Source organism: Lathyrus oleraceus, chromosome 2 (genome assembly GCF_024323335.1).
Source record: "Lathyrus oleraceus cultivar Zhongwan6 chromosome 2, CAAS_Psat_ZW6_1.0, whole genome shotgun sequence".
NCBI lineage: Eukaryota > Viridiplantae > Streptophyta > Magnoliopsida > Fabales > Fabaceae > Lathyrus > Lathyrus oleraceus.
In genome coordinates this window covers 414,135,164-414,160,762 of record NC_066580.1, presented here as the reverse complement: position 1 = coordinate 414,160,762, position 25,599 = coordinate 414,135,164, and the positions used below count along the sequence as shown (strand labels likewise).

The 25,599-nt window shown below is 37.4% G+C and overlaps 1 protein-coding gene across 1 annotated transcript; it reads left to right on the top strand.

Annotated features, from left to right (window-relative positions):
* Positions 1-6,170: 6,170 nt before the first annotated feature.
* On the top strand, positions 6,171-11,190 carry LOC127119813 (DEAD-box ATP-dependent RNA helicase 5). Its single transcript, XM_051050144.1, has 13 exons — positions 6,171-6,831; positions 7,122-7,249; positions 8,165-8,272; positions 8,423-8,503; positions 8,801-8,879; positions 9,041-9,126; positions 9,205-9,261; positions 9,347-9,414; positions 9,507-9,575; positions 9,700-9,793; positions 10,396-10,560; positions 10,685-10,777; positions 10,900-11,190. The coding sequence occupies exons 1-13, from the start codon at positions 6,339-6,341 to the stop codon at positions 10,993-10,995; spliced, it is 1,617 nt and encodes a 538-aa protein (XP_050906101.1). The 5' UTR covers positions 6,171-6,338; the 3' UTR covers positions 10,996-11,190.
* The last annotated feature ends 14,409 nt before the right edge of the window (positions 11,191-25,599 follow it).

Genomic DNA, 25,599 nt, shown 5'->3' with positions numbered 1-25,599 from the left:
CGACTTCGAAGATACAATGAGTTCATAACTACTATTAGTGTAAATCCATTACCGAAACAGTTTCTTCAGGTGGCAAAGAACCTCTGAATGATTGAACATGAGACGTCTTACCAGATTTGGTAGATCGTGAAGAAGTTACAGTTATCAACCGCGTGGCAATCATAACCGTTTATATTAATGCAAAAGTTCATATGAGATGACTCATAAGCAACGTCCTATGAGCATTAATTTTTGATATAACTGACCAAACTATCGGATCTCCATGGTCAGACCTATATGATAATAAGTAATTTATTTGATAATCATAGGGAGAAAGCACCTTGGACCCCAGTAGCGGGGCAAAATAGCCTTAATAAGGACATTTATGGTTGACAACTATATTCAATACCAAGCTCGATATCATCGTACAAGAACGAGGGTATCATATGAATAGATCGAGTCTTACTCCATCTGCGAGGGTTGTAGGACGGGCCTCTCGAGGAATCTCACCTTCCTCAAACCATACTTTTCGCCCTGAAAAAGTTGACCACATTCCAAAAGACACCCAATCACATCTCAGTGGACCATAATGAATGTTTTCACTATAGTAAGAAGGGAGCGGGGGCATAACCACCTAATTGATCAGAAGGCATTGGGTCATAATATTTATAAAGGTAACTTCGTCGCCCCGGAACTCCGAGATCGTCCTCAAACTATGTCTTTAACAAAGCTGATTTTCCCATGTTACCCATCGGTTACAAAGTCCCATAAGTACTCGAAATGGGCCTTTACCCATATGGGAATACAAAGACAAGGACGTCTACACCATGCCCCGACCGATTGAAGGAAATATGATAAAAAAGAGGACAATATATCCTTATCTCTGCTTTTATTATTTAGATACTCTCTAAGAGTTGTTACACGGTTTTAATTGTTGATATCCTAATTGCCAAACATTGTGATTACAAATAATATTGCATGTTCCATGCAAGATGGAAGGAGTCAATCTTTTAAGATAAGTTTCATGTCGAAGAAAAACTTTCCTCAATGTAGTATGCATGCCCCATCAGATCTAGACAATCCAAGGGTGTTAAACGGTGGAGTATAGATACTTCCACCTCGACTCGAGTCATACCTCAGGGGCATGGACGAGGATCCTACCCTTGGTCAAAGAAAAATCTACTATGACACGGAGCACAACACAAAAGTGTTACCACACCTCGCTAGGTCTAAATCCCACCTCGGGATAGACAAATACACACTGATTCAGGGTTTGCTAACTACAACAAACAAATACCCACTGATATAGTGAATACTAACTACAACATACAAATAAATGCTAATTCATTTACTACTAATTACAGCAAACGAATACACTAAATCAATATACGCTCATTACAACGAACAAGCACAGTAACCAAACATGGTTGCAAACAACATCTAATACGCCGAACCACAAATTATAAGAAACTATTGTCAAGTAAGTCCAAATGACACTTCAAAGTACTTAAGTATGACAAGGCTCATATTTTCGTCCTAAAGGAAAGTCCTAGTGGTTCTCACACCTAAACCAAATGCAATGGTTTCGACACAAAGCCCGTCGATCCACACTGGTAACGCCCCTAAAGCAAATAGACTTTACATTGCAAAGGTGATATTCGAACCCTAGCACTGCAATAACTTACAAACAATCAAGAGTGCAACATAACAACAATAAAATAAAGTTAAATACAATACCTAAAGTTAAGCAATTCACATCTCACTAAGGTAAAAATATCGTTATAAATAGTTATCATTATACCCAAGGCATAAATAGTAGGAAATGTTACAAGAAAAAGGATGAATAATACAAAAAAGAAGAAGAAGAAATCAAGCTGCAACATCCATAGTCGAAGCACCCAGAACACCCTTTATAGTGCCCTCGAGAGAAGTTTGGAAGGGATTTATTCCTTCAACCGGAATATAAGCAATTAGGAAGAACCTTTTAGCCTAGTTCATGACCTCGTCGCAGACCCTAAGCATGACTTGTATAGTCCGTTGAATGGAATCCTATAACACCCCTTTCAGGCTGACTTCCTCACTTTCAAGAGTCTTTAGAGCCTCAAGATGAGCCTCGATCTCACCTTGAAGAGTTTGTCGATCCTCCCCCGTACAACATGATATCTTAGTAACAACATCAGAAGCTTCTTAACGTTGTTTCTTCTCTGCCTCAAGAGCAGTCTCCAACTTAGTTATCCAGGAAGCCAAAGTAGAAGGATAACCATGGATCTTCATCTCCTTTTGAAAATAATGAATATGCTTGGCATTCTTCTTCTGCTCAACCATACATCATGAAAAGAAAATAATTTATGCTTCATAGCCTCACATTTACCCTTTCAAGTGTCAGTCTCCTTGGAGGGATTACCAACAACCAAGACGTCTCCCCTGCCAGTAGTGGTCAGGGAAAACATAAAAGACACCTGATACATGTTGTAGGTGATCTCGAAAGGGAGAGCCATCTTCTCCACCTTATAGAGGTTTTGGACGAAAGGATAGATCCCTCGCTGATACAATAATGACGACTTCCTCATGAGTGTGAGCAAGACGAGAAGGAAGGATGTCAAGCACCTACATGAAATGAGTTATCTCCCTTGACGAGGAATCCCTGACCAAGCAGGTCCATTCAGCAGAGACCTCTCAAAAGGGGGGTGTTGTTCTATATCCCAACCCCTATTTGTTGAAATGAGGTATGTAGACGTTTCCTCCACAGTCAACACAACCACAACATTGATAATATGTTCAACCTCGGGGGCAATGGTATCAGTCTCAATGGTTAAGATAGTAGCAATGACAGAAGTATGAGTTGTGGACTGAGGAGGGGGCACCATGGTCTAGACAATAGGACCAAACTTGATGCCTTAAGCAATGGCGAGGTCAAATAACAACTGCGTCTTATTTCTGTTATCTATAAAACACGGTCTCACATGTTTAAAAAAACACATGACTCAATCCTCACCAAAAATATCTTTCTTCTGCTTCCGAACATTCACATTCAAGATGACGTGAGTGTCAATCTGTTTCTTATTCACCTCAGAAGGAGAAACCTCACCAGGCCTAAATTCTTCATCATAACCAAGCCCTTGAAACTATGAGTACACATTTTCCTTTTTCGCTACCTCATCCGGGTAAGTAGACTTGGTTCGATTGGGTATGAAAGGACATCCCGACGAAAATGAGAGGAAGGTTAATATTTCAATAAGGCGCCCTTATAGAAGTAAGAAGATTCAGTAAAGGAGCAGTATAAGGTGAGATCAAGGGCTTCACCAATAAAATATGCCCCAAGAAGCCGCCCTAGTCCCAAGCAAAGTTGTCGCACCAAGGATCGTCTGGGTGGGAGCTTATGAGCCCTTGGTTGCGGTAGTCATCCAAAAAAGTGCGAACCAGGTAGAATAAGTTAAAGAATAACCTGAGTGAAGGCTTCTAAGAATTAGGCTAAACACAAAGCTGGAATACCTTAACGTAGGCAAATGGCCTCATAACATACACTTCAAAATCGTAGAAAGGCATCTGTAATCCTACCATTGTGAATAAACACTCGTAAAATGGGACCGCACAATCATCAAAAGAGTTGCATATCCTTTTCTACGAGCCTATTAGAAAGGTTGAACAATCTTGAAGGTCTCAAAACAAGATGCTAATGACATTTATTGTCGCCCCGATATTCATAACAGACGGGGTACCCACTACCTCGACTTCCATCCAACCATACTTCACCGCATTGGCCGACTCCAAAAACCTCACACCTTTTTAAGCCAAGTGGTCGATTTTAGAATGTTTGTCGGGTGTGGTCCAAGACACAACATCAGACCTTCCCCGAAGATCCCCTTGGGCCTTTACCTCAGTGTCATTGGGTTCACGATTATTGGTTTTCAAGAAAAGTTGAACGAAATCATCAACGCATTCCCTCATCCGCTTGATGGCATGTATTTTTTCCTTAGTCAAAACGGGAGGGGTGTGTGGACTTTAATATGACCCCCCTCTTCACTGTCATATGATAAAATGGCTTCAAATGAGTCGAATGAAGAAGCTCATTCCTCAAGGGAGTTCTTAGATGCCTTTTCTCGATTAGAATTGTCAAATAAGGGTATAACTTCTAGTTCCACTCGATCATAAGGAAGGGGAATGCGATGATAATTAAGGGATGACCCCATTTCCACAACAGAAGAAGAGTCACTCTCAGAATCACTCGCTAGGTTACCAATGCTATCACTCATCTTGGTTAGAAAACAAGAAATTACTGAAGAAAAAGCCTGAGTTGAGGAAGGTACCTAAATATGAGAGATCGATGAAATATAGTAAATGAAAAAGTTGGAGATTTTGATTAAGGAACTGCAATTATTTTGATTTATGCTCTCATGAAAGAATAACCAAATGTGTTTGATAATGAAATGAATATGAATGAACTTGAATGCAAGGTTGTGAAAAGTTTTTCAGCACTCAACTCCCACATAATTATAAGCAAAAATGGTTGAATGTCTAGATTTTCAATAGAAGGGAATATGAAATCAACGTTTGAATTAGAAGGGGATATGAAACCAACGCCTAGATTTCACATTAGGAATACACATACACTTAATTTCACTCGAGTGCACCATAAGCCGCACCATGTCATAACTTGTCGCATCAACTCATACGTCGGAAGGAAGCATTGAAATATTTCAATGATGAAAATGCATTAAATGCGCTTGTTCCCCACTTCTTTTTAAATTGAATCTAATTGTTTCGCCTCCAGTTGACATTAGACAACATCCTTAGAGGCCCACCAAAATCACTAAGGTTTCCCTAACTTTCTCAGTGCATGACAAAGTCTTGGGGGCAACTATTTTGGACCGGCCAAATACCCAAATAACTAAGGCCATTTTCATCTCAAAACCACTCTACTAAACCCAACGTATAAAAGCTAGTTCACACGACAAGCAAAAGACATTCTTTGATTTCAACTTTTCACTACACTCATCCTGGATCTTAAACTAACTTAGGCGTTAAAGTGTTGACCTTAGAGGTCCACTTCACACCACCATACCAGAGATCAACACTACTAGTTCAAGATCATTAGTCCCTCAACTGCATCCAATTTTGGTTCCAAAAAAGAACAAACTTGTTTTTTTAAGTCGCTACAAAGTTTATATCATAATTCACCTTCTTTTGTGTTTGAAGTCACCCGATAACAAAAGAGAAGGAAAAAAGGGTTAAGACAAGTCCCTTTCATTTACTGATGGATGACAAAGGAAAACATGATACAACAATAGGGTATGACAAGACACTTGTATCCAGAAAGAAAACCCAACATTTGAGAAAAGTGTGACGTCCATTACAGATGCCTTAGAATGTGTCCTCCTTCTCTAACCAAATTAAACATGAAACTCACTAACATTTACAACTAACCCGTAAGGGAATGTAACTGATATTATGTTGACATGAAGCCATAGACAAGTCATGACCTAGCGCAACCAACTAAGGCTTGGGAGGAAAACTGTTCCAGACTGGGCCAAAACCTTATTTGCATGATATCGGGTCACCATAATATTTAGAAGCATGACTTGCCAAGAGATTGACACACCCTAGAGACACACTAGATTAAGGTTGATTGTGATCGACCCCTAAAGAATTGTTAAATTGTTAGATCTTCGAGACCCTCCCACATTTTTCTCAGAGACAATTGTCCTAAAAGAATATTCTAAATCCTAAAACTCCATTGGAAAGTCTAATTACCGATTCACACTATCTGCTGCAAACAATTCTAAACCATAAACCTCATACTCACGATCTATACTAAAGAATGTTTGCAAACATTCTCATACAATCGGAGACAATCAAACAACCACTATCATCAATGAGTTCATAATCATCCTCCGTCATAAGAATCAGTAATAGTCTATTTAACTTTGATAAATAATATTTACATATAAAATTTTGACATCAAATTCTCCAAGAAATTATTTAATATTTAAATTATGATCAATAATGTTAACTAACTAATCAATGAAGAGAAACACTTTATTATACTTCATTGATCATCAGCTAAATATTGAATTGTGTTTGTACTATAATTTTATGTTGAAATTTGTTGTATATATTTATTAAAAAAAAAAAGAAACAAAACTCTTTCAACTTTTAAGTCACATTTTGCCCTTGTTTAAAAAAAGAGTCACATTTTGCCCAATTGAAGTGCTCTTACGGTGCACTAGAGCTAAATATCTCAAGAGTCAAAAGTCAAAACCCTAAAAATTATAAAATCTCTCTACTAGTTCCCCTCTCAGTTTTCAGCCCTGGTTCGCGCTGCTAGACTTCACTGCCACCTTCCATCTCCAATTCCAAACATGGGTCGGAAGAACGGCGCCGTTTTAGCCAGCGAACCAGTCGCCGAACAACAAACTCATGATAACAGCACCACCCAACTCGAATCCTCGAAGAAGAAGAACAAAAAGAACAAACACAAACTCCAAAACGAAGAAAACACCCCCAAAAGAAAGCACGAAGAACTAAACCCTCAAAACGACACCGAATCCGAGAAGAAAAGTAAAAAGAAGAAGAAACACAACAAATCGAAAGACATCGGGGAGGAAAATGGCAGTGGTAATGGCGGTAACGGCGCCGAGACTGTTTCGGCGTCGGATGAACCTATTATGGTTACCGGAAAGAATGCGGGCGATGAGAAATATGCTGCTGTTACAACTTTCGTTGGTTCGGGGCTTCCTGATAACGTGCTTGAATGTTGTAAGGGTTTTGAGAAACCTTCTCCGATTCAATCTCGAGCTTGGCCGTTTTTGTTGGACGGTCGTGATTTGATTGGAATTGCAGCCACTGGTTCAGGTTAGGTTTAGTGTGTGTTGTTGCTTTATTTTGATTCTAGTGGTAATTTAATGATCATGTTCCAATGCCACTTATAATTGATATTTGTTAGAACTTTATAAGAGTTTAATTTGTATACACTGGTAGTGTAAAAGATCACACACAATCAGATTTGCGACATTAAGAATAGTTATGATTAGTTTGTGGTATGTGATTTGATATTATATGTATGTCATAATACATGTGTAAAAATTGAATGAACTTATTTGATCCAAACACTGTTTGTAATGATGTTTTCTTTTTGTTATTAGGCAAGACACTTGCGTTTGGATTACCAGCTATTATGCATGTTTTGAATAAGCGGAAGAATAAGGTTTCCTCCAAGGGTCGGAATCCTCTTTGCCTTATGCTTTCTCCTACAAGGGAGCTAGCTCAACAAGTATGCTTCTATTAATACACTGGGTTGTTTAATTGATTGAGTGTAATTTTAACTCCTGTTTTTAGATTAGTTTCTTGTGTAATTTGTGTTTTTTGGTGCCAAGTGAAATTAGCAATATTGCATCATGCATGAGTACTTTAAGTTGTTCCTTTAAATCTATGAGCTTGGCTAATCTATTTGGATTATTATTTTTTGCTTTGAAACATCTAGCTTTTGACTGGGAAGCAAACAACACGGTGAGGAATAGAAAATTGTTAATTGATCTTGATGTTATGAGTGGGAAATTACTAATTTTCTTTTCTCTTTCTCTCTTATTTCTGCCGTCTTCCATTGTCTGTAAGTTTTGTAAAACAAAGGGTTACTTTTGGGTCTGCTGCTTCTTTGGGGTGTAATTTAGAAAGGGGTCAAATGAGTGAGAGAATTTTCAAAGTTTTATTTCTTTTCCTATATTGATATGGTAGTTTTACACAATATATATGTCTGATTCATTCTGCATTTTTCTTCATCTGTTTTTAACCTTGATAATAGGTTATAGAATTTTTTCATTTTTTTTTAAGTTACTGAAAATGTTTTTGTGTGGATAACTGGTGTTTCAACTTCAGTAATTGTATTAGGAGCCCTCCCTTGTTACAAAAAGAGGATGTTAAGTGGTGTGGGGTTATACAATTCACTCTCCTAACACAAAAAAGAGGATGCTATTTTTATTTATTTTAAATATAGTAGAAAGTTATTTCTGGTTAGAAAGTTATAACTTATAAGTGGTGACTGTCTTAAATATAGTAGAAAGTTTTAAACCTGGTACTACATACTGTTACTGATTCACCAAATGATAAAATGTAGCTATGGGTATTGTATCTCTTACCGATTCATCAAATGATAAAATGTAGCTAATAGTTTTCTTTAATTCTATTATAGATATCAGATGTATTGTGTGATGCTGGTAAATCTTGTGGCGTGGAATCAGTTTGTTTGTATGGTGGAACCTCCAAAGGACCACAAATCTCTGCACTGAAATCTGGCATTGTTAGTATTCAAGTTCTTTCCTTTCCTTTTGATTGTTTATGTTCAGATGCCTGTTTCAGTTACATGCTTGTGTAATTACATATTCAGGTAGCTTTTCTCTCTCTCTTTTTTATAGACAATTAAATAGTTATTTATACTTTTCTCATCTAGGATATTGTTATTGGAACCCCTGGTCGTATTCAAGATCTGGTTGAAATGGGTATCTGTCGTCTACAAGAAGTATCTTTTGTGGTAAGCAATAAATTGTCTGTCAGAATTCTGTTTTGTTCTCTCTTACTAATAAGTTGTTACTGAATGACTATTTTATTTGGTGGGCTCACCACTAAAATTTTGCTAATACGCTACTGTTGAAATATACCGGATCTTGAATTTATATATCATTTGCATTTTTGTTGAATTTTTGTTGACTCTGGATAAACAGTTGCCACTTATCTTTTTATAGTCATTTGTTGTTCTACTTCAATTATTTTTTATCTGTGAAGTAGAAACTTATAATAAGCCTTCCGCGCTACCATTTATTTGCTCTAGGTCCTTGATGAAGCAGATCGGATGCTTGACATGGGTTTTGAACAAATAGTCCGCTCTATTCTTGGTCAGACATGTTCAGGTATGAAATAATGAGACATTTTAATCAGCTGTTATCTCTTTTTTTCTTTCTTTCCTGTCATTAACTTATTCCTTTGAATTTCCTGAGAATAAATGTATTTTGTTTACACAATTATTTCCCTGCTTATTTTTTGTTTCATTAAAGAGTGTAATTGTCAACAGTTCGTCAAATGGTTATGTTCAGCGCTACATGGCCGCTAGCAGTTCATCACTTAGCGCAGGAATTTATGGATCCCAACCCTGTAAAAGTATGTATCTTCATTTTCTATAAGCTTTGGTTTGATGTTTTAATATGTGGGAGGAAGAGATATTTAAACCTGTGACAGGTTGTTGTAGGCTCAGAGGATTTATCTGCCAATCATGATGTCATGCAAATAGTTGAGGTGTGAATGTTGTCAAATTTACATTTTGATATGTAATTTTGTTTATGCTTTTAACTAATATCAATAATTCCTGTTACATTCATAGGTCTTGGATGAGCGTTTACGTGATAAGCGTCTGCTTGCTTTATTAGAGAAGTACCACAAATCTCAGAAGTATGTCTTCCTGTGATTCTCTGTTCATTCAATTGAGTCTTTGTTAAGGCTGTCAACTCCCTCTTTTTACTAAGATCTTGTATCTTTTTCAGGAATCGAGTATTGGTTTTCGTTTTGTACAAATGGGAAACCACACGAGTTGAAAAAATGCTTCAGCAAGGGTACTTTTTTTACTATTGTAGCAATATATTAATATTTTTTAAAACAATTTATACCTGTGGTTACAGCTCTAAGTTATTGTGGTATAATTGTATAAGCTACTTAGTATAAGTTAAATGTCTTCAGGGGTTGGAAGGCTGTGTCAATTAGTGGGGACAAATCACAGCATGAGCGCACAAAGGCGCTGTCATTATTCAAGAATGGAACCTGTCCTTTGATGGTAAGCTGTTTTATATTATATTATTACTGTTAATCATATCGGTTTGTTGCCCTAGAAGTAAAAAAAGGTAAGAACTGTTTTTTTATTGTGTCCCATCAACTTTTTTATTGTGTCCCTCTCGTCCTAATTATCAGAGAAAGTTAGATGGGCAAACAATAATGGATGTATTTGGTCTAAATTTTGGACCACATACATCAATAAAGTTGATAAAACTTTTTCTAAAATTTAACCGGAGGGAGTATCTTTTTGCAAATGTATTTTTTCTACCTGTTATCCTTGGATGATGTTTTTTTAAAAACTGGATTCTTCTGTTCTTGTTTCCTTCCCCCTTTTAAAGTTATAGTCTTACATCACTCACCTGTAGATGAAATCGAATCCACTTTTTTATTCCCTTTGGTCCTTGACAAACGAAAGATAAAATAGTAAAGATTCCAGAGAATATATTGTCATGATTTAACATTATTGCAAGTGATCCTCTGAATGCCCTATAGCAGGGTATGAGTTGCTTCTATGAGAACCATCTCTTTATTGAGCAAGAGATAAACACATTGTTTCTGCTGCTTTATTTGGTTAATAATTTGTTTTCGCAATCTAATGGGCAGATTGCTACTGATGTGGCTGCACGAGGATTGGATATTCCAGATGTTGAAGTAGTGATCAACTTTAGTTTTCCTCTAACTCTAGAAGATTACGTTCATAGAATTGGGCGAACAGGGCGAGCTGGTAAGAAAGGTGTTGCCCATACATTCTTCACAAATCAGAATAAGGTAGTTACTAATTCACTTTTCGACATATTATAGTTCCTTATTTCCCTCTTGTCCCCGTTTCTGTTATATATAATTGTTGTTTGTCCTCTTGATCCTCTCATACAAATGAATGGGAATATTTCAGGGACTTGCTGGAGAGCTTGTAAATGTTTTAAGAGAAGCAGGGCAAGTTGTGCCCGATGATCTTTTGAAATTTGGCACACATGTAAAGAAAAAGGTTTGTTTTCTTCTCTACTTTTGTATAAATACCAATTTGATTAGTTTTTTTTTAATTATGATGCTTGGATGAACTTTTATTTGTTTTTTATTGATAAAATATAATTTTCTGCTTTAATATAGGAGTCCAAGCTTTATGGGGCTCACTTCAAGGAAATTCCTGTTGATGCTCCAAAGTCTAAAAAAATAACATTCGACAACTCTGACGACGAAGACTAAATGTGAAAGTGGTTATTTATTGTTTTTTTAGTGTTTGTTATTTATTTTTCTATAAAGAAAATTATTGGAGTTAAAAGTAGATTAGCTAGTCCATTTTTGTTGTACCATGTAAGGTCAGTAATTGGGAGCTTTTATTCTTTTCTTCAAGCTGAGATGATAATTTTGAATTACCAATATAGTTTATTTTTACCCCTATGAATGATTTCAATTATTTTAAAATGTTTGTGGTTTTACCGTATGTCTCTTTGTGGACTATTTATTTTGAGGGCCAAAAGTGGTCGAGTTATCTCCTCAAAGTTCATATGCATATATTTAACTTAGTACAGAAGTAAATTTTAGCATAGTTTTTTTAAATTGTTATTCTTGTGTTAATATAAATGGGATGGGTTTGAATGACCTCTTTATTACCTGAAATTGGTATCCTACCTTTTCTTGAGTCTAAGCCAATGAAGTCGACCTGTAGTACGCAGGGGAGCAGCGCTCTTTTTATTCTTAGTGGTGAAGAGAGCCACTATTTTAAGGTTCAAAATTACCTTTTTCAAATTTGAAAGTATATTTTTTGTATGCATTTGAAATACACCATATGCATATTAGATATATTAGACTGTTGAAGAAAAAAACATTATGAAATTAGTCTTTATTGTATCGTCATCAACCTGTCAACCATAGGCATAAACATAGACTAACAATTAAAATTGATATTCCATAATAGTGAGGACCGTAGTATGGATCGAAGTTCAGATGTTTTCTGATACACAAGATCCTCATTTGAGGCAAGTGTAGATCATACTTACATTTATGTGGGGGAATTATGATATGAATATAATAACTAAAGCTTTTAGGGAGAAAGAAAAAGATATTTAGAACATAGTTGTTCTTAAACACACAAGGAGGTTTATTTGTGATTGCTTGAAGAAAACATGTTACAGGAGCTCTCTTTTTATAACTAAGGAGGAGCATAAAGGACAAAAGCAACACTATTTACAAGCATGACATTATAGAAATGTCTTTTTCAAAAGCCTGACACCCTTATCTCTAATGCATACATAACGAAATTACTTTTACACAAAAGACGAAAAAACACTATTCATAAGCATGCTTATGACATAGAAGGGACACTTGTCACCTAGTCTTTCAAAATGAGTTCATGAAATGTGGACATATTCTGATCGAATAAGTTCTCATCAGAAAAGCAATCTCCAAAACGAGATGACTCATGTTGCCAGATGTCATCCATCAATTTTCTATTAGCTTCTTCCACTTGTCCTTCTGAGAATTCAGCTTCCATTGGAGAATCTGGATTCTGCTGTGTGGCTTGTCTTGAGCTTTCTCTAACTTCTGGTCTTCTGAATTTTTCATGACTTATACAAGTTGTACTATCATCAAGGTTCTTTGGGTCATAAAGGTTGATGCAGTTGACATATTCCATTAATCCCCTTGTGATTTTTAGACTGAGAGGATAATCATCAATTGTTTCCTATAAGTGAACATAACTCTTACAATCAAGTAACTTTGTTGCGGGATCTGTCTGATAAGGCCTATGTAGAAAGAAAACAACTTTAAGGTTAATCTTTTCTCTTTGACCTCGTCCATGACTGGTTTTAATTGATTTCTCCACCATTGTAATGGAGAATACCATTCAAGAGTAGTCTAAATCAAGGGCTTGTGGTTCTCGGGATTCATTATGTGTTGATACATGGCTTCAGTGGAAATAAGAACAGACATAAAATACAATACGGTGACACACCAAATATACCATAAATGGGTTTTTTGTCAATTTGACATTTGGGTTTATTAAAATTGGTAGGAGGAAAGGTGTGTCAGAGAAATAAGGAGTATGATCCAGGAGTTTATTCCTTATGATTTTTGTCATGTAATAAAAGAGATTGTTCCTAACGTACTATTTGAGCTGGGATGGTGAAGAGGAGACTGTTATTCCTGAAGGAAGATTCCTGGTTGTGGATGCATGAGTTGGTAGTGGTTTGACTATGAGAATCAGAGGGAAAATGTGTTTGAATGTGATGATCTGGACTTGCTTCATAGGTCGGGATAGTAGGTATGGAATCACATTTTTGGTTCCTTTGATATGTTTTACAGAGAAATCATATCTAGAAAACCAATCTTTGAGGCGAAGGGTTTGAGGATCGAGTGGCATCTTATTTTTGAATTCAAGGATCTTGGAAAAAGATGAATTATCCATCTGGACTTCAAACTGATAGCCTCTTAGGTGGAAGTCAAACTTTAGAATTTGCATTTTTACGGTGAGAGCTTCTTTGTAAGTGGTGTGATAGTGTTTTTCAGCTTCTTTAAATTGGCCGCTGACATTACCACAATAATATCTTTTCCCCTTAAGTTCTTCTATCAGAACTGCTCCCCAATAGTGATCACTGACATCAGTCTACAAAATTCTTTTCCCATTTCCAAGGATTTTTAGGGCAGGTGGAGTTTGTGCGATCTTCTTCAAGGCTTTTACTGCTTCAGTTTGCATTGTTCCCCATGATGGGGTTTTTTTCTTTAGCATTTGTGATGGAGGACTTGTGTATTTCGCCCGTCTTGGAAGGAAATCTCTAATATAATTAATTATACCAAGAAATTGCTGGATTTGCTTAACAGTGAGATTTTCATCAGAAAAGTTTAACAGTTCTTGGGCAATAAAAGGTTGAGATTGATATTTCACTTGGGAGAAATGCATCCCTAAAAAATCAATCTCTGTTTGGCCCAATTGACTTTTCTTTTCAGAGAGCATTATTCCATGTTGTTGGGCTATTTGAAGGAATCGACCCAATAATTGTTTATGGGTCTTTTAATCTTTTGAGAATAATAGTACATCATAAATATAGATGATGATACTATTGAGAATGAGTTCAAAAATTCTTGTCATGGCTTTTTGAAAGAGTGACGGGGGCCACTTTAAGCCGAAATGGTAACACAGTCCATTGGTACTGGGCGTTAGGTGTAACACCCCATTTTTTATTAGATATTTTATTATATTTTAATTGTTTGAATTATGGATTTTGATGATTTATTTTATGGATGGGTGTTGACGGAGTATGTATCCTTGAGTTAGGGGTATAAAGAGATGATAGAAGTAAGTAGAATAATTTAGAATTCTTTTGATAATTAAAAATAATGTCTTATTTATTTTTATTATATTAATTAGTGAAGATAGAATAATTGAGCCAAATATGAGAAATTGAGAAAATTAGTGAGAGGAAGGAATATGAGATAATTAAGTTTGGGTCAAGTTGTTGATTTGGAAAAATTTACCCTAAAAATAAAAAGTTAAGAGAAACCTAGGTTTATGGAGATATTCACAGTACATAACATTTGAGAAAAAGAAGCAAAACGGCAATAGGAAAAGTGATCAAGGGAAGAGAGTGAAGATTTCAATTCAGAATTTTTCAAGGAATTCAGGTAAGGGTGGGAACTTGTACCAATAGTAATGGGTATGGTAGAAGGGTAGAATGGAGGAACCTTTAACCTCATTAGGATTTGGTGTTTTGATTCATAATTTTAAATTTGAATGCTAAGATGGTTTTTATATGATGAATTTCGTGTCTCTTACGTGCATGTATTTTTCTATTTTTATGATTGAACATATATCCACCATTGTTGCAATTTCGAAGGTTTTAAGCATAATCTTAAAACTGTGATTAAATGATTTAATTTTGTTAAAACTATAAATTAACTTTAGATAATTAAAGTATTACATCGGTTGTACTTTTCTGAGCATTTAGCTTTTTACGGAATCGAAATCGGAGGTCCAGAAGGCCTCCAATGATGAAAAATGCAAAAAATTCTGCATTCTGTCCGTCACGATCACGCTCAGCACGGGAGCCTTTTTTTTGTGTTTTTTCGGTCGAAATCATTTTAGCCATAACTTTTGATCCGTAACTCCAAATCGAGTGCCGTTTGAAGCGTTGGATAATTGAAGTAGAGGGTTATAACTTTGTTTCAAGGATAAAATAGTTTTGGTGATTATTTCATGGACGGTTTTGGGGTTGAAGAAGAAGAAAATTGTGTTGGAAATTTTAGAAAACAACAACTTTTTAGTAATGCCTTCGTACACAGTTTTGATCATAACTTTCAACTCGTGAATCATTTTGGGTTGGGGTTTGAAGCATCAGAAAGCTGACTCTAAGAGATATAATATGAAAGTGATAAGTGAATTGATTGAGTATTATTCCTATGCCTATTGTGTTCGTGAAGTTTTGTTATAGGTTCGGTTAATGAATTGTTGACATATCCCAACGATTTTGGTCATCACTTTTATTCCGTAAATCAGATTTTGATACTGTTTGAAGCGTTAGAAAGCTAACGACCATACCTATAATATGGTAGTGATTTTTGAGACGTTTTTGTAATACTCACATGCCTACTATGTTAATAAATTTATTGGTTTATACGTTTGGTTGATGAATCGTTGCATTGTTGTAATATCATGGTGTGATAATCATGTTGTTATGCCGATGATGTTAAGATGTTGACGAGTTTCTGTTGTTTGTCGATATTATTCATGTGGTAACATGAATTGTTTGTTGCATGATGAATGACGCGATGCATAAATGATGAGATGTGTGTGGGGATCCTTTAGGTGAACCCTGTTGTGTAAATGCATATTATTTGAGAGTCATGCATCTTGGTGTACGGGCTTCGGTCCAATTTTGGTGAGCCTCAATTCTATGGTGATGGATCGGGTGCGAGTAGCTAATTCTTATTATGAGGGATTAGTGAAGCGTTATCTATGTTGATGGTAACGCGTTTTGGTGAGCCTCGATCCCATTATGATGAATCGAGTACGAGTAGCCAATTCCTATTATGGGGGATTAGTGAAGTGTTACCTATAGTGATGGTAGCGATTTTAGTGTGCTCCGGTTCCAAGAGGGAATCGATCCTATGATGGGGATCATGGAGTGAGATAAACCTGAGTGTTCATATTTGGTACCACATGCATGTCGAGTCTGTGTTGAGTACATTGCATAAGTGTTGCATTTGTATTGGTTATTGTTGATGTGTTGTTGGATGAGATGTTGTTGCATATGATGTTAATGATAATTGAGATATGGTTTTGTATGATGTTGATGATAATTGAGATGTTGTCATGTATGATGTTGATTATGATTTGGATGTAAGAATATGATATATTGTTGTGCATGATTGTGTAGATGTTGTACTCCATTCTTCATTCTATATCGTTATTATTGAAATGAATTGTCACCCCTTCTGTTTGAATGTTGCCTTTATATGGGCATCGTGCAGATACTCAAGAGTAGTATTGTTGAAGTAAGTGGAAGGTAGCTCTTGGATTACTTCTTTATTTTGTTGCTTTTACTAGTGGTACCTTGCTCTGATCATGTAACATCGGGTTGGGTTAAACGCTTATTTTATTCCTTATGTCTGATTATGTTGAAGTCATACGACTAGTTTTGTTGTTGAGGATTCTTAAGATGTTGAGTTGATTGATTACAACTGTCTTATTTTGTTATTACAATTGAAGTTGAGACTAGATGTTATTACTTACTTTATCTTCCATAATTATGATGATAATTCCGCTGTGATGATACTTTAAAATGGAAGTGAGAATGCAGTGACAAGTTATGAATGTCTTATTATATGAATATATAATACCGATAAGATGAGATGGATGTCGTGTAAACATCCCAGGTATGATTCAGATAAATGGGGTGTCGTGCAAACATCCTTATTACAAATGTGTGTATTGAAATTTACTGTTGAAACCCGTGTTACGGAGCTGGTCATGTGTGTTATGAATGTGTGACACCCTACGTGGTTTTATTTTATATTTAATTTATGCGATAAATTATGTGTGGGGTTTAGGGTGTTACATTAGTTGTATCAGAGCAGGTCGGTCCGTCCGACGAGGTTGTTTAATTATGTTTGTTCCCTAGTATATGCCATGTGTGTGAGAGCACTGCCAATGGTTGTCTTGTTTTCCATTTGCAGATTGCGAATAAAACAAGTAGGGGAGAAGCGTCTACTTCTCTTGGATATTCCAACTGTATAGAGCTTGGACATCATGTTGCTGCATGCAAGAGTGTAGTGTTGGCTAGTTAACATATTTTAAGAATGTTGTGCTTTTCTGAACCCAAGGAGAGGTCAGATTCGAGGATGGTGTCGGTTAGCAAAATGGTGTGATCCTCGAGGGAATACGGCCAGGTGTTCTCGTTGGTCGTTTCCTTGTGAGGGGGAAGGCGATGTTTTGGCTAGAGATAAGCCAGTGGTGTGTTAAGTATCGTGACGTGTTCCTTAGGATGTGCATGATTTGTATTTTGTTGGAGAAAGTTGACGTTATTCTTGGAATGAATTGGTTGGAGTTAAACCAAATGTTTACCAATTGTTTTGTTAAGTTGGTGCACTGTTCCGCTGATTGCAAGAGCTCAGGCGATGTTAAAGATGTGTTGTTCCTAACACTGAAGATGATGTGGATTCAAGATTCCTGTCTGCCGGTCAAGTTGGGAAGTCTTTAGGGAAAACAACCAGGTATTATTAGTGTTGTTTCTCGGAGAGTAGAGAGAAGTGTGACGACTAGTGTTATGCCAGTGATGTGTGATTCTTGATGTTTTCCTAAAGATATCTACGACTTGCCTCTAAAGCGTGAATTTGAATTCGATGGAGGTGAAGAGTTGACATTTGTATCAACTAAGAAAGTGATGAAGGATATGGCACAAGTGTTTGTGATGTTAGCTTTGTTGGAAGCTAGAGGAAAGGGAGTAGTTTGTGATCTTCCTGGAGTGTGCGAATTTCCTGAAGTGTTTCCTGAAGACATCAGTGATTTGCCTCCAGAGCACGAAGTGGATTTTTCTATAGACTTAGTACCTAGTACTAGTCCGGTGTCGATGACTCCTTATAGGGTGTCTTCTTCAGAGTTGGGGAATTGAAGAAGCAACTAGAAGATTTTCTTGAGAAGAAGTTTGTTCAACCAAGTGTTTCTTTGTGGGGTGTGTTGGTGCTGTTTGTGAAGAAGAGGGACGGTAGTATAAGGTTATGAGTGATCTGAGAGTTGTATTGCAGAAATTGAAAGAGAACCATTTGTACGCAATTTTTTTCCAAGTGAGAGTTATGGTTAAAGGAAGTGAGTTTCCTTGGTCATGTGATTCTAGTGGTGACACCGTTGTGGATCTATTGAAGATAGATGTTGTGTTACAATGGGAGACTCTGAAGTCTGCCACTGAGATTAGACATTTTCTTGGATTGACTGGTTACTACAGGAAGTTCATTAAAGGTTTTTGAAATTTAGCATTGCCGTTAACTCAGTTGACTCGAAAGGTCAAGCTTATGTTTGGGATGTGCATTGTTAAAAGAGTTTCCAAGAACTCAAGAAGAAGTTGATGTGTGCTCCAATTTTGATTTTGATGAATCCAAGTGAGTCCTTTATTGTATATTGTGATGCTTCGAAGATGGGTCTGGGAGGTGTGTTGATGAAAAATGGTTAGGTTGTGACTTATGCTTAGAGGCAGTTGAGATTTCATGAAAGGAATTACCCTACGCATGATCTTGAGTTAACAACAATGGTATTCATGTTGAAGATTTGGAGGCACAACCTATTTGGCTCAAAATTCGAAGTGTTCAGTGATCAAAAGTGTTTGAAGTATTTATATGATGAGAAAAGTCGAATATGAGGCAGGGGAGATGACTTGAACTTCTGAAGGGTTATGATTTTCATTTGAGTTACCATCCAGATAAAGCTAATGTTGTAAATGATGCGATGAGTAAGAAGTCTTTACATAGATCGATGCTTATGGCTCGAGAGTTAGAACCGATTGAGCAATTCAAAGATATGAGTTAGTGAAGGAGAAGGGCGATCCAAAATGCAGCGGAATTTAAAAAAAAAATTCTCCTTTAGTGATCCTTACGAATGAGCATGGTCAATGATAGAATCGTTACCTCTTGTGACGATTGTAACCTTTGATGCAAATCTACGGAGCGATCACGAACGTTGAACGATGACAACGCCTCTACTTAGTCCACACGAACGAATTCCTTCAATCTCAGTGCTAACTGCTATGAATGAAGGCTTTGAGTGAGAAAGAGAGAAACGAAATTGCAACTGCACAAATGCTTCTGCACAAGGGTTCTATTTATAGAACCATTTGTGTGGGCTGCAAGCTAAAAAGCCCACTTAAGTGTATGTGGCCCATATCTTATAATATGCCAAAATCACTTAAGCGCATGGTACCTTACCATATTTTGTATTCTACTTAAGTACACCGTACCTTACGATGTTATACAATTCACTTAAGTGTATCGTACCTTACGGTGTTCCTTAGTTACTCTATCTCTCATCAATCCGTCCTTTTGTGTGTGACCGTGTAGGTTTTCACGACATTGACAATTATATTAAATCACATATTTAACATAATAAACAGTGAGCGGTATCTAGCAACACATCATTTCTACCCAAGACACGAAAATGTCATGTGATCTGACAAATCCTTTTGTGATAATACTTATGTGTACAATTATCCTTTTGCCCTTATGTCTATATTGAACACAAGGCATAGACCGTGTCATCCTTGTCCAGTTCAATATTGGCCCCATAGATATTTATCTGTTACATAGGATGGGCAAATTCCATCTAGGTCACTCATGTCCCTCAGCATGCTTTGTGGAGTATCCATCAACTGTCTTTATGGTCATCTAGTTACTGACAACGTTTGATCAACAATAAGGCACTTGACTCTATATTTAGGGTACATAGTGGTGTCATACGGTGAACTGGACTTTTTTGTGGTTTTAATCGCAATGTCGCGGTTAGCAAGAGTCGCCACCGACTTTTCTTTTATCCAATAAGGAAAGGTGGAAAAGAACAGGAAAAACCTTAATTTAGATTTTGGGTTCGGGAGGTACATTATACAAAGGGAAGGTGTTAGCACCCTTTGTATCCATGGTTATCCATGGGCTCTTAATTGCTCGATCACTTATATTATTTTTGTCTAAAAAAAGTGTTTGTGAATTGTTTAGAAAAATTGTTTTGAAAAGAGAATTTAACTTTGTAATGATTCTTGTATGAATGTATACAAAGTGATTATCTCGTTTAGTTTTGAAAATTGTTTAGAAAAATATAACTCGGTAATGATTCTAGTATGAATGTATACCAAGTGGTGATTTTCTGAAGGTATTTTGAAAGGTGTGAGGTGTGAAAAAATGTTTTAGGTTGTGAGCCAGCAATTAAGAGTTATACCGACCCAAGGTCTTTATGAGTATTTCCTATCCTTATGAGGGTAAAACTGTCCTTATTATTGAGAAATAAGTAGTTTTATCCTTTGGATGTAAAAGGGTCATCGTAGGGTCATCGATTGGTCATTGAAGGCAACAGTTACGAGGATACCTTAGCATTCGAAGGGACTATCATCTTTTAACCGTAGGCAACATCGGAGGGTCATCGAGGGACAAAGTTGTATATTCGAAGGCAACATCCGAGGGACTATAATTTATTTTATGATGATTTAACCGAAGGGTCTTTGCTAAGGGTATCCCCACGTTCGCGGGACATGACCGTAATATCGTAATCGTAAGGCAACAAAGAGAGGTCCAAGATCACTTATTCAAAGGCAAAGTTTTACAATTAATTATATAATTAGGATGAAACTCCACATTAAAATTATTAAAAATAATATATTAAAAAATTAATACATTAGAAATTAATACATTAAAAAATTAATTTAGGGTGAAACTCCACAAGGGTATCCCACAAATAAAGTGGAATACCTAGCCAATAACCTTTTCCTGGGATATGTGAACCTTTACGAAACTCAAAAAAAAGAAACATGTCAGAACACCAAATCAGGGTGCAATCGAAGATTACACCGGAGAAATATCACAACAATAAATAGGATAGGATAAATAATGCATGGCTATGATAAAAACATAAAAAAAACAGACTAGAAGAATCAGGTACTGTCTCGTTCGCCTCTGCCTCGCCTAGCGAAGGCCAGGCGAATACTCGCCCCAGGCTCGCCTAGCGAGGTGCTAGCGAGCGGCCACGGATTTTGAATTTGAAAACAGCCCCATGTTAGGAACTTTGAATTTTATGGCATTTTATCATAGGAATAACATGGTCAAACATTCAGGGTATTCAGGCATATTTAAATTCCCATACGAAAGCAAATTATATATCAACATTTAATCATGATGCATTATATATGTAGATATGGCCAATTGAAAGTATAAACAATAGAGATACGCAAACCTGTTTGCCAATTCAAGGTTGAAGGGATTGACCCCTTGTAGTATCGGAATAAGTTAGGCAGCGGGAATTGGACGGCGATGGCTTCGGTGCAGATGGGCTGCCTTCAGGGTTTCTTTACTCTGAATTCTCCGGGTAGGCAGGGTTCCTATGCCAAAGTTTCTATCCGTCCTTCTCTGTTCTCCCTCTTTCTTTTTCCTCAAGGTTTTGTTCCAAGGAAACCTCAGAGTGTTTTGCTTCTCTTCGTTCTTTCTCCAGTGAATCTCCCAGTGTAAACTCCAAGTCTGAAACTTCAGTATTTATAGACTAATTTCGTGGGTAATGGGCTTGAAATGAGGGAGACCCAAGTCCACAATAATTTGTTATATTTTATTTATATATTTATTTTAATTATTTAATTAATTAATTAATTAATTAATTAATTAATTTTTTTTTATTTTTTTTATTTTTTTTTTTAGGAAAAATAATGGGTAATTTTTGGGGTATGACAGCTGCCCCTGTTCAATATTCTTGAACCGAGAGAGTTAGGATGGCGTGTATGCCATTCGTGGTCTGGAGGTGGAAGATTATTGAACACTAGAATGCCCCAAAAATTTGCACTTGAGAATCGACAGTTGATCTTGATGGAGATGGGCTTAAAGATGCCATCCGGGAGGTTTGATGACGAAAGCTTCAGATCGAGCCGTACATTAGGCCAATTTGAAGACATGGGTGCCACACTGGGTCGTACATTAGACCGAATAATGAGTCATCCATTAGGCTGCCGACTTCGCTGGGGAGTCGGAGTGTGTCATATGCTGTTGGGGATAAAGGATCAGAATGGACCATACGCTAGATCGTATCTGAGTTGCAGAATGAGCCGTACGTTAGGCTGAATCTGATGATGAAAGCGGTAGTCGTACGCCAGACTACACTTCAGAAATGTACCGTACGTTAGGTAGCATCTGAGGGTTGTAAGATCCAAACGGGTCGTACGTTAGACCGCGTTGGAGTTGCTGGAGTTCAGAATGGATCGTACGCTAGATCGTATCTGAGTTGCAGAATGAGCCGTACGTTAGGCTGTATCCGAAGAAGAAAGCAGTCGTACGCTAGACTACACCCCTGAATGTACCGTACGCTAGGCAACATCTGAGGATTTGAAGGTCCAAATGGGTCGTACGTTAGACCGCATTGGAGTTGCTGAAGAAGTCATATGTTGGGCTGAATCAGAATGAACCGTACGTTAGGCTGTATCTGATAACCTGTATATGTTGTACTTGCAATAAATGTCTGGGATGGGCTTAAAGATGCCATCGTTAGGAGGATATCGAAGTGTTGTCAGAATGAATGTTCCCATGAACTGTATTTGAAATATGTATCTGAATCTTGAATGTGATTGATAAAGGTGTCTGTCTGAATGAACCTTTTATTTTGACTATATCAGGAGGATAAATAACCTGCAAAGAAAAGTTAGCTTCATGCTATGTCATGATGTATGAGATGTTTCGTGTTATGCTAAAATAAATGTGAATGTTGTATGCATGCGTATGCTGTGAAATGACGTAATGAATGAGTTATGCGTATGAGAAGTTCTGCTTGGGGACTCTACTGGGGAAAATAAATCCCCATCTACTGATTGGAGATATTTGTAACGATGACCCTTTCTCGGCAGGGGGTTCTTGATTCTGTCTGATGGTAGAAATATTCCACAGATCTTGGCTGAGGATGGATGAGATGATCAATCTGTCTGATGATGCCGACCTCTGTTGGGGAGTAACTGGCTGTGCCGGGGAATACTGCTAATTTCTTCTGAGGAATAACAGACTTGCTGGGGGAGTAGAATTGGTAGCGGATTCATTGGAAGCATGGTTAGACCTTCTCCTCGATCCTGAAGTCGGGTAGTAATTGCTATTGCTATTCTACGCATATATTTTGGTAAACATTTATCATATTCAAATGCACATATTAATTCAAATTAAATCAATGGACATTTACGCAAACAAAACAGAAAAAGTAAAACAAAAGCATCTTTTTTGAAATGAATCGCATTGATTTTGAAAGGAGGCCTATGAACAGGCAATTTGTGTACAAGGAGACAGAAATCCTAGTAAGAGGAAATTGTCAAAAACAAAGAGAAAGCTATGCAGAAAAGTCTTATTGATTTTAAGTCTACTACTGTCATTATGTCTTCAAGCATCTCATCCCCTGCTGTCGGATAGAAGTGATTGGCTTGGTCAATCCCTTGAACTTGGATAAAGTTGACTGAGAACGGGACATAGTCATACGCTTTAATCCCTAATTTTTGCCTGGGCCGCCTTTTCAGGTTTTCAGTCCACCAGGATACCCTTTTTTGCCCAAGCCGCCTTTTCAGGTTTTCGACTTGCCGGGTGTACATTTTTTTTTATATATCCCTAATTTTTGCCCGAACCCTTTTGGTTCGCCGGGATGCCCTTACTTTTGCCTAGATACGTCGATCTAGCGGGTCTCTTTCATGCGTAGTATTTTTTAACTATGTCCACGTTCACGGGATGTGGGAAGTCTTCACCATCCATTGTAGCGAGTATCATGGCTCCACCTGAGAATACCTTCTTAACTACAAATGGCCCTTCGTATGTGGGAGTCCATTTGCCTCTGGGGTCAGTTTGTGGTAGGATGATGCGTTTGATTACCAGGTCGCCAATTTGATACACTTGTCTCTTAACTCTTTTGTTAAATGCCTGGGTCATGCATTTCTGATATATCTGCCCATGACAAACAGCCGCAAGTCTCTTCTCATCAATCAGATTTATCTGATCGAGTCGAGTCTGAATCCATTCATCTTCATCTAAGCCCGCCTCTTTCATGATTCTTAGAGAGGGAATCTGAACTTCCACTAGTAAGATGGCTTCCATTCCATAGACTAAAGAGAACGGAGTTGCCCCTGTCGTAGTGCGCACTGAAGTGTGATAACCGTAAAGAGTAAAGGGTAACATCTCATGCCAGTCTTTGTATGTTACTGTCGTTTCTTGCATGACCTTCTTGATATTGTTAGCAGTCCCCACGGCGCCGTTCATCTTTGGCCGGTACGGAGAAGAGTTATGGTGTTTTATTTTGAACTGCGTGCAGAGTTCAGTAATCATCTTGTTGTTCAAATTAGTACCATTGTCAGTGATAACTCTTTCAGGAGACAGCAGGTTTCTTAAATAGGTATTTGATAGAATCCATCTTAGAAGTCAATAAGGTGGTATGATTCAACATATACTGTCTTAGTCGGCGAGCAGCCCAGGCCAAAGCACAGCAAGCTTTCTCGGGCTGTGAGTATCTTGTTTCACAGTCGGTACCTTTTGCTAAGGCAGTATATGGCATGCTCTTTTCGACCAGACTCGTCATGTTGCCCCAACACACCTCATTGAATTTTCTAACACGGTCAAATACGTAATTAAAGGTCTTCCTTCAACTGGTGGCATCGGAACTGGAGGTTCTTGGCGATATTTCCTGATTTTGTCATAAGCTTCTTGGCATTCATCATTCCATACCATCTCTTGATTTTGTCTCAGTAATTTGAAGATGGGTTTGCAGGTAGCAGTCAAGTGTGGAATGAATCGGGCAATGTAATTCGAGTGCCCCAAGAAACCTCTGACTTCTTTCTTGTTTATTTCAGTACCCAGATTTACAATTTCAATTGATTCCTCATGCGGCTGTATAGTCTTTTCTTCTCGCAGTAGTCGGGCAAGTTCTCCAGGGACTTCACAATCTTCCTCGCTTCCATCCTCGGCTTGGTAGATCGGATTTTCAAAGTCATAATGAACAGTAGCAGAGTCATTACCAACAGGATCCAGAGTGGATATGGATCGGCAAATTGTTACGTGAGTGTGTGCAAGAAACATAGCTTGTTTGAAAAATGACAGGAAAGATAAAGAGCGCAATATTTGAATGCAAAAAGTCCATTGATCTATTGAATATGAATATGCTTATGAAAATGACAAACCCCTAACAAATTAGCCATTGTGCCTCGGGCATAGACACAATGCTTTAAGAAGTTTGATTGTAAAAGAAAATTAAAATTTGCAATTCTAGAATAAACAATAACAATTACTCCTGACTAAAGGAAATCGGGATAATGTCTTCAGTCTTCCAATTGTTGAGTCCGTCACCAATTATTGGGAAAATCCAGCTATCTAAGTCGCAATCACTATCAGCATCTTCCATAGCATTAATCTGATTTTTGACTATCTTTCCAGAGTTAAACCCCAGGCCAGCTTTATCAGACTTGTACGGTACATTGATCAGTTGACCCCAACCAGCACGATCACCATTTTCAATCGCGGCTTGAGCATCTTTCAGAGAGATCATGACAGGGGGAGCACGAACAACCTTGGGCACAAGGGGAGTTGGCTTAAGGACAGGACTGGGTGGAGGAACCACTTCAAATGACTGAG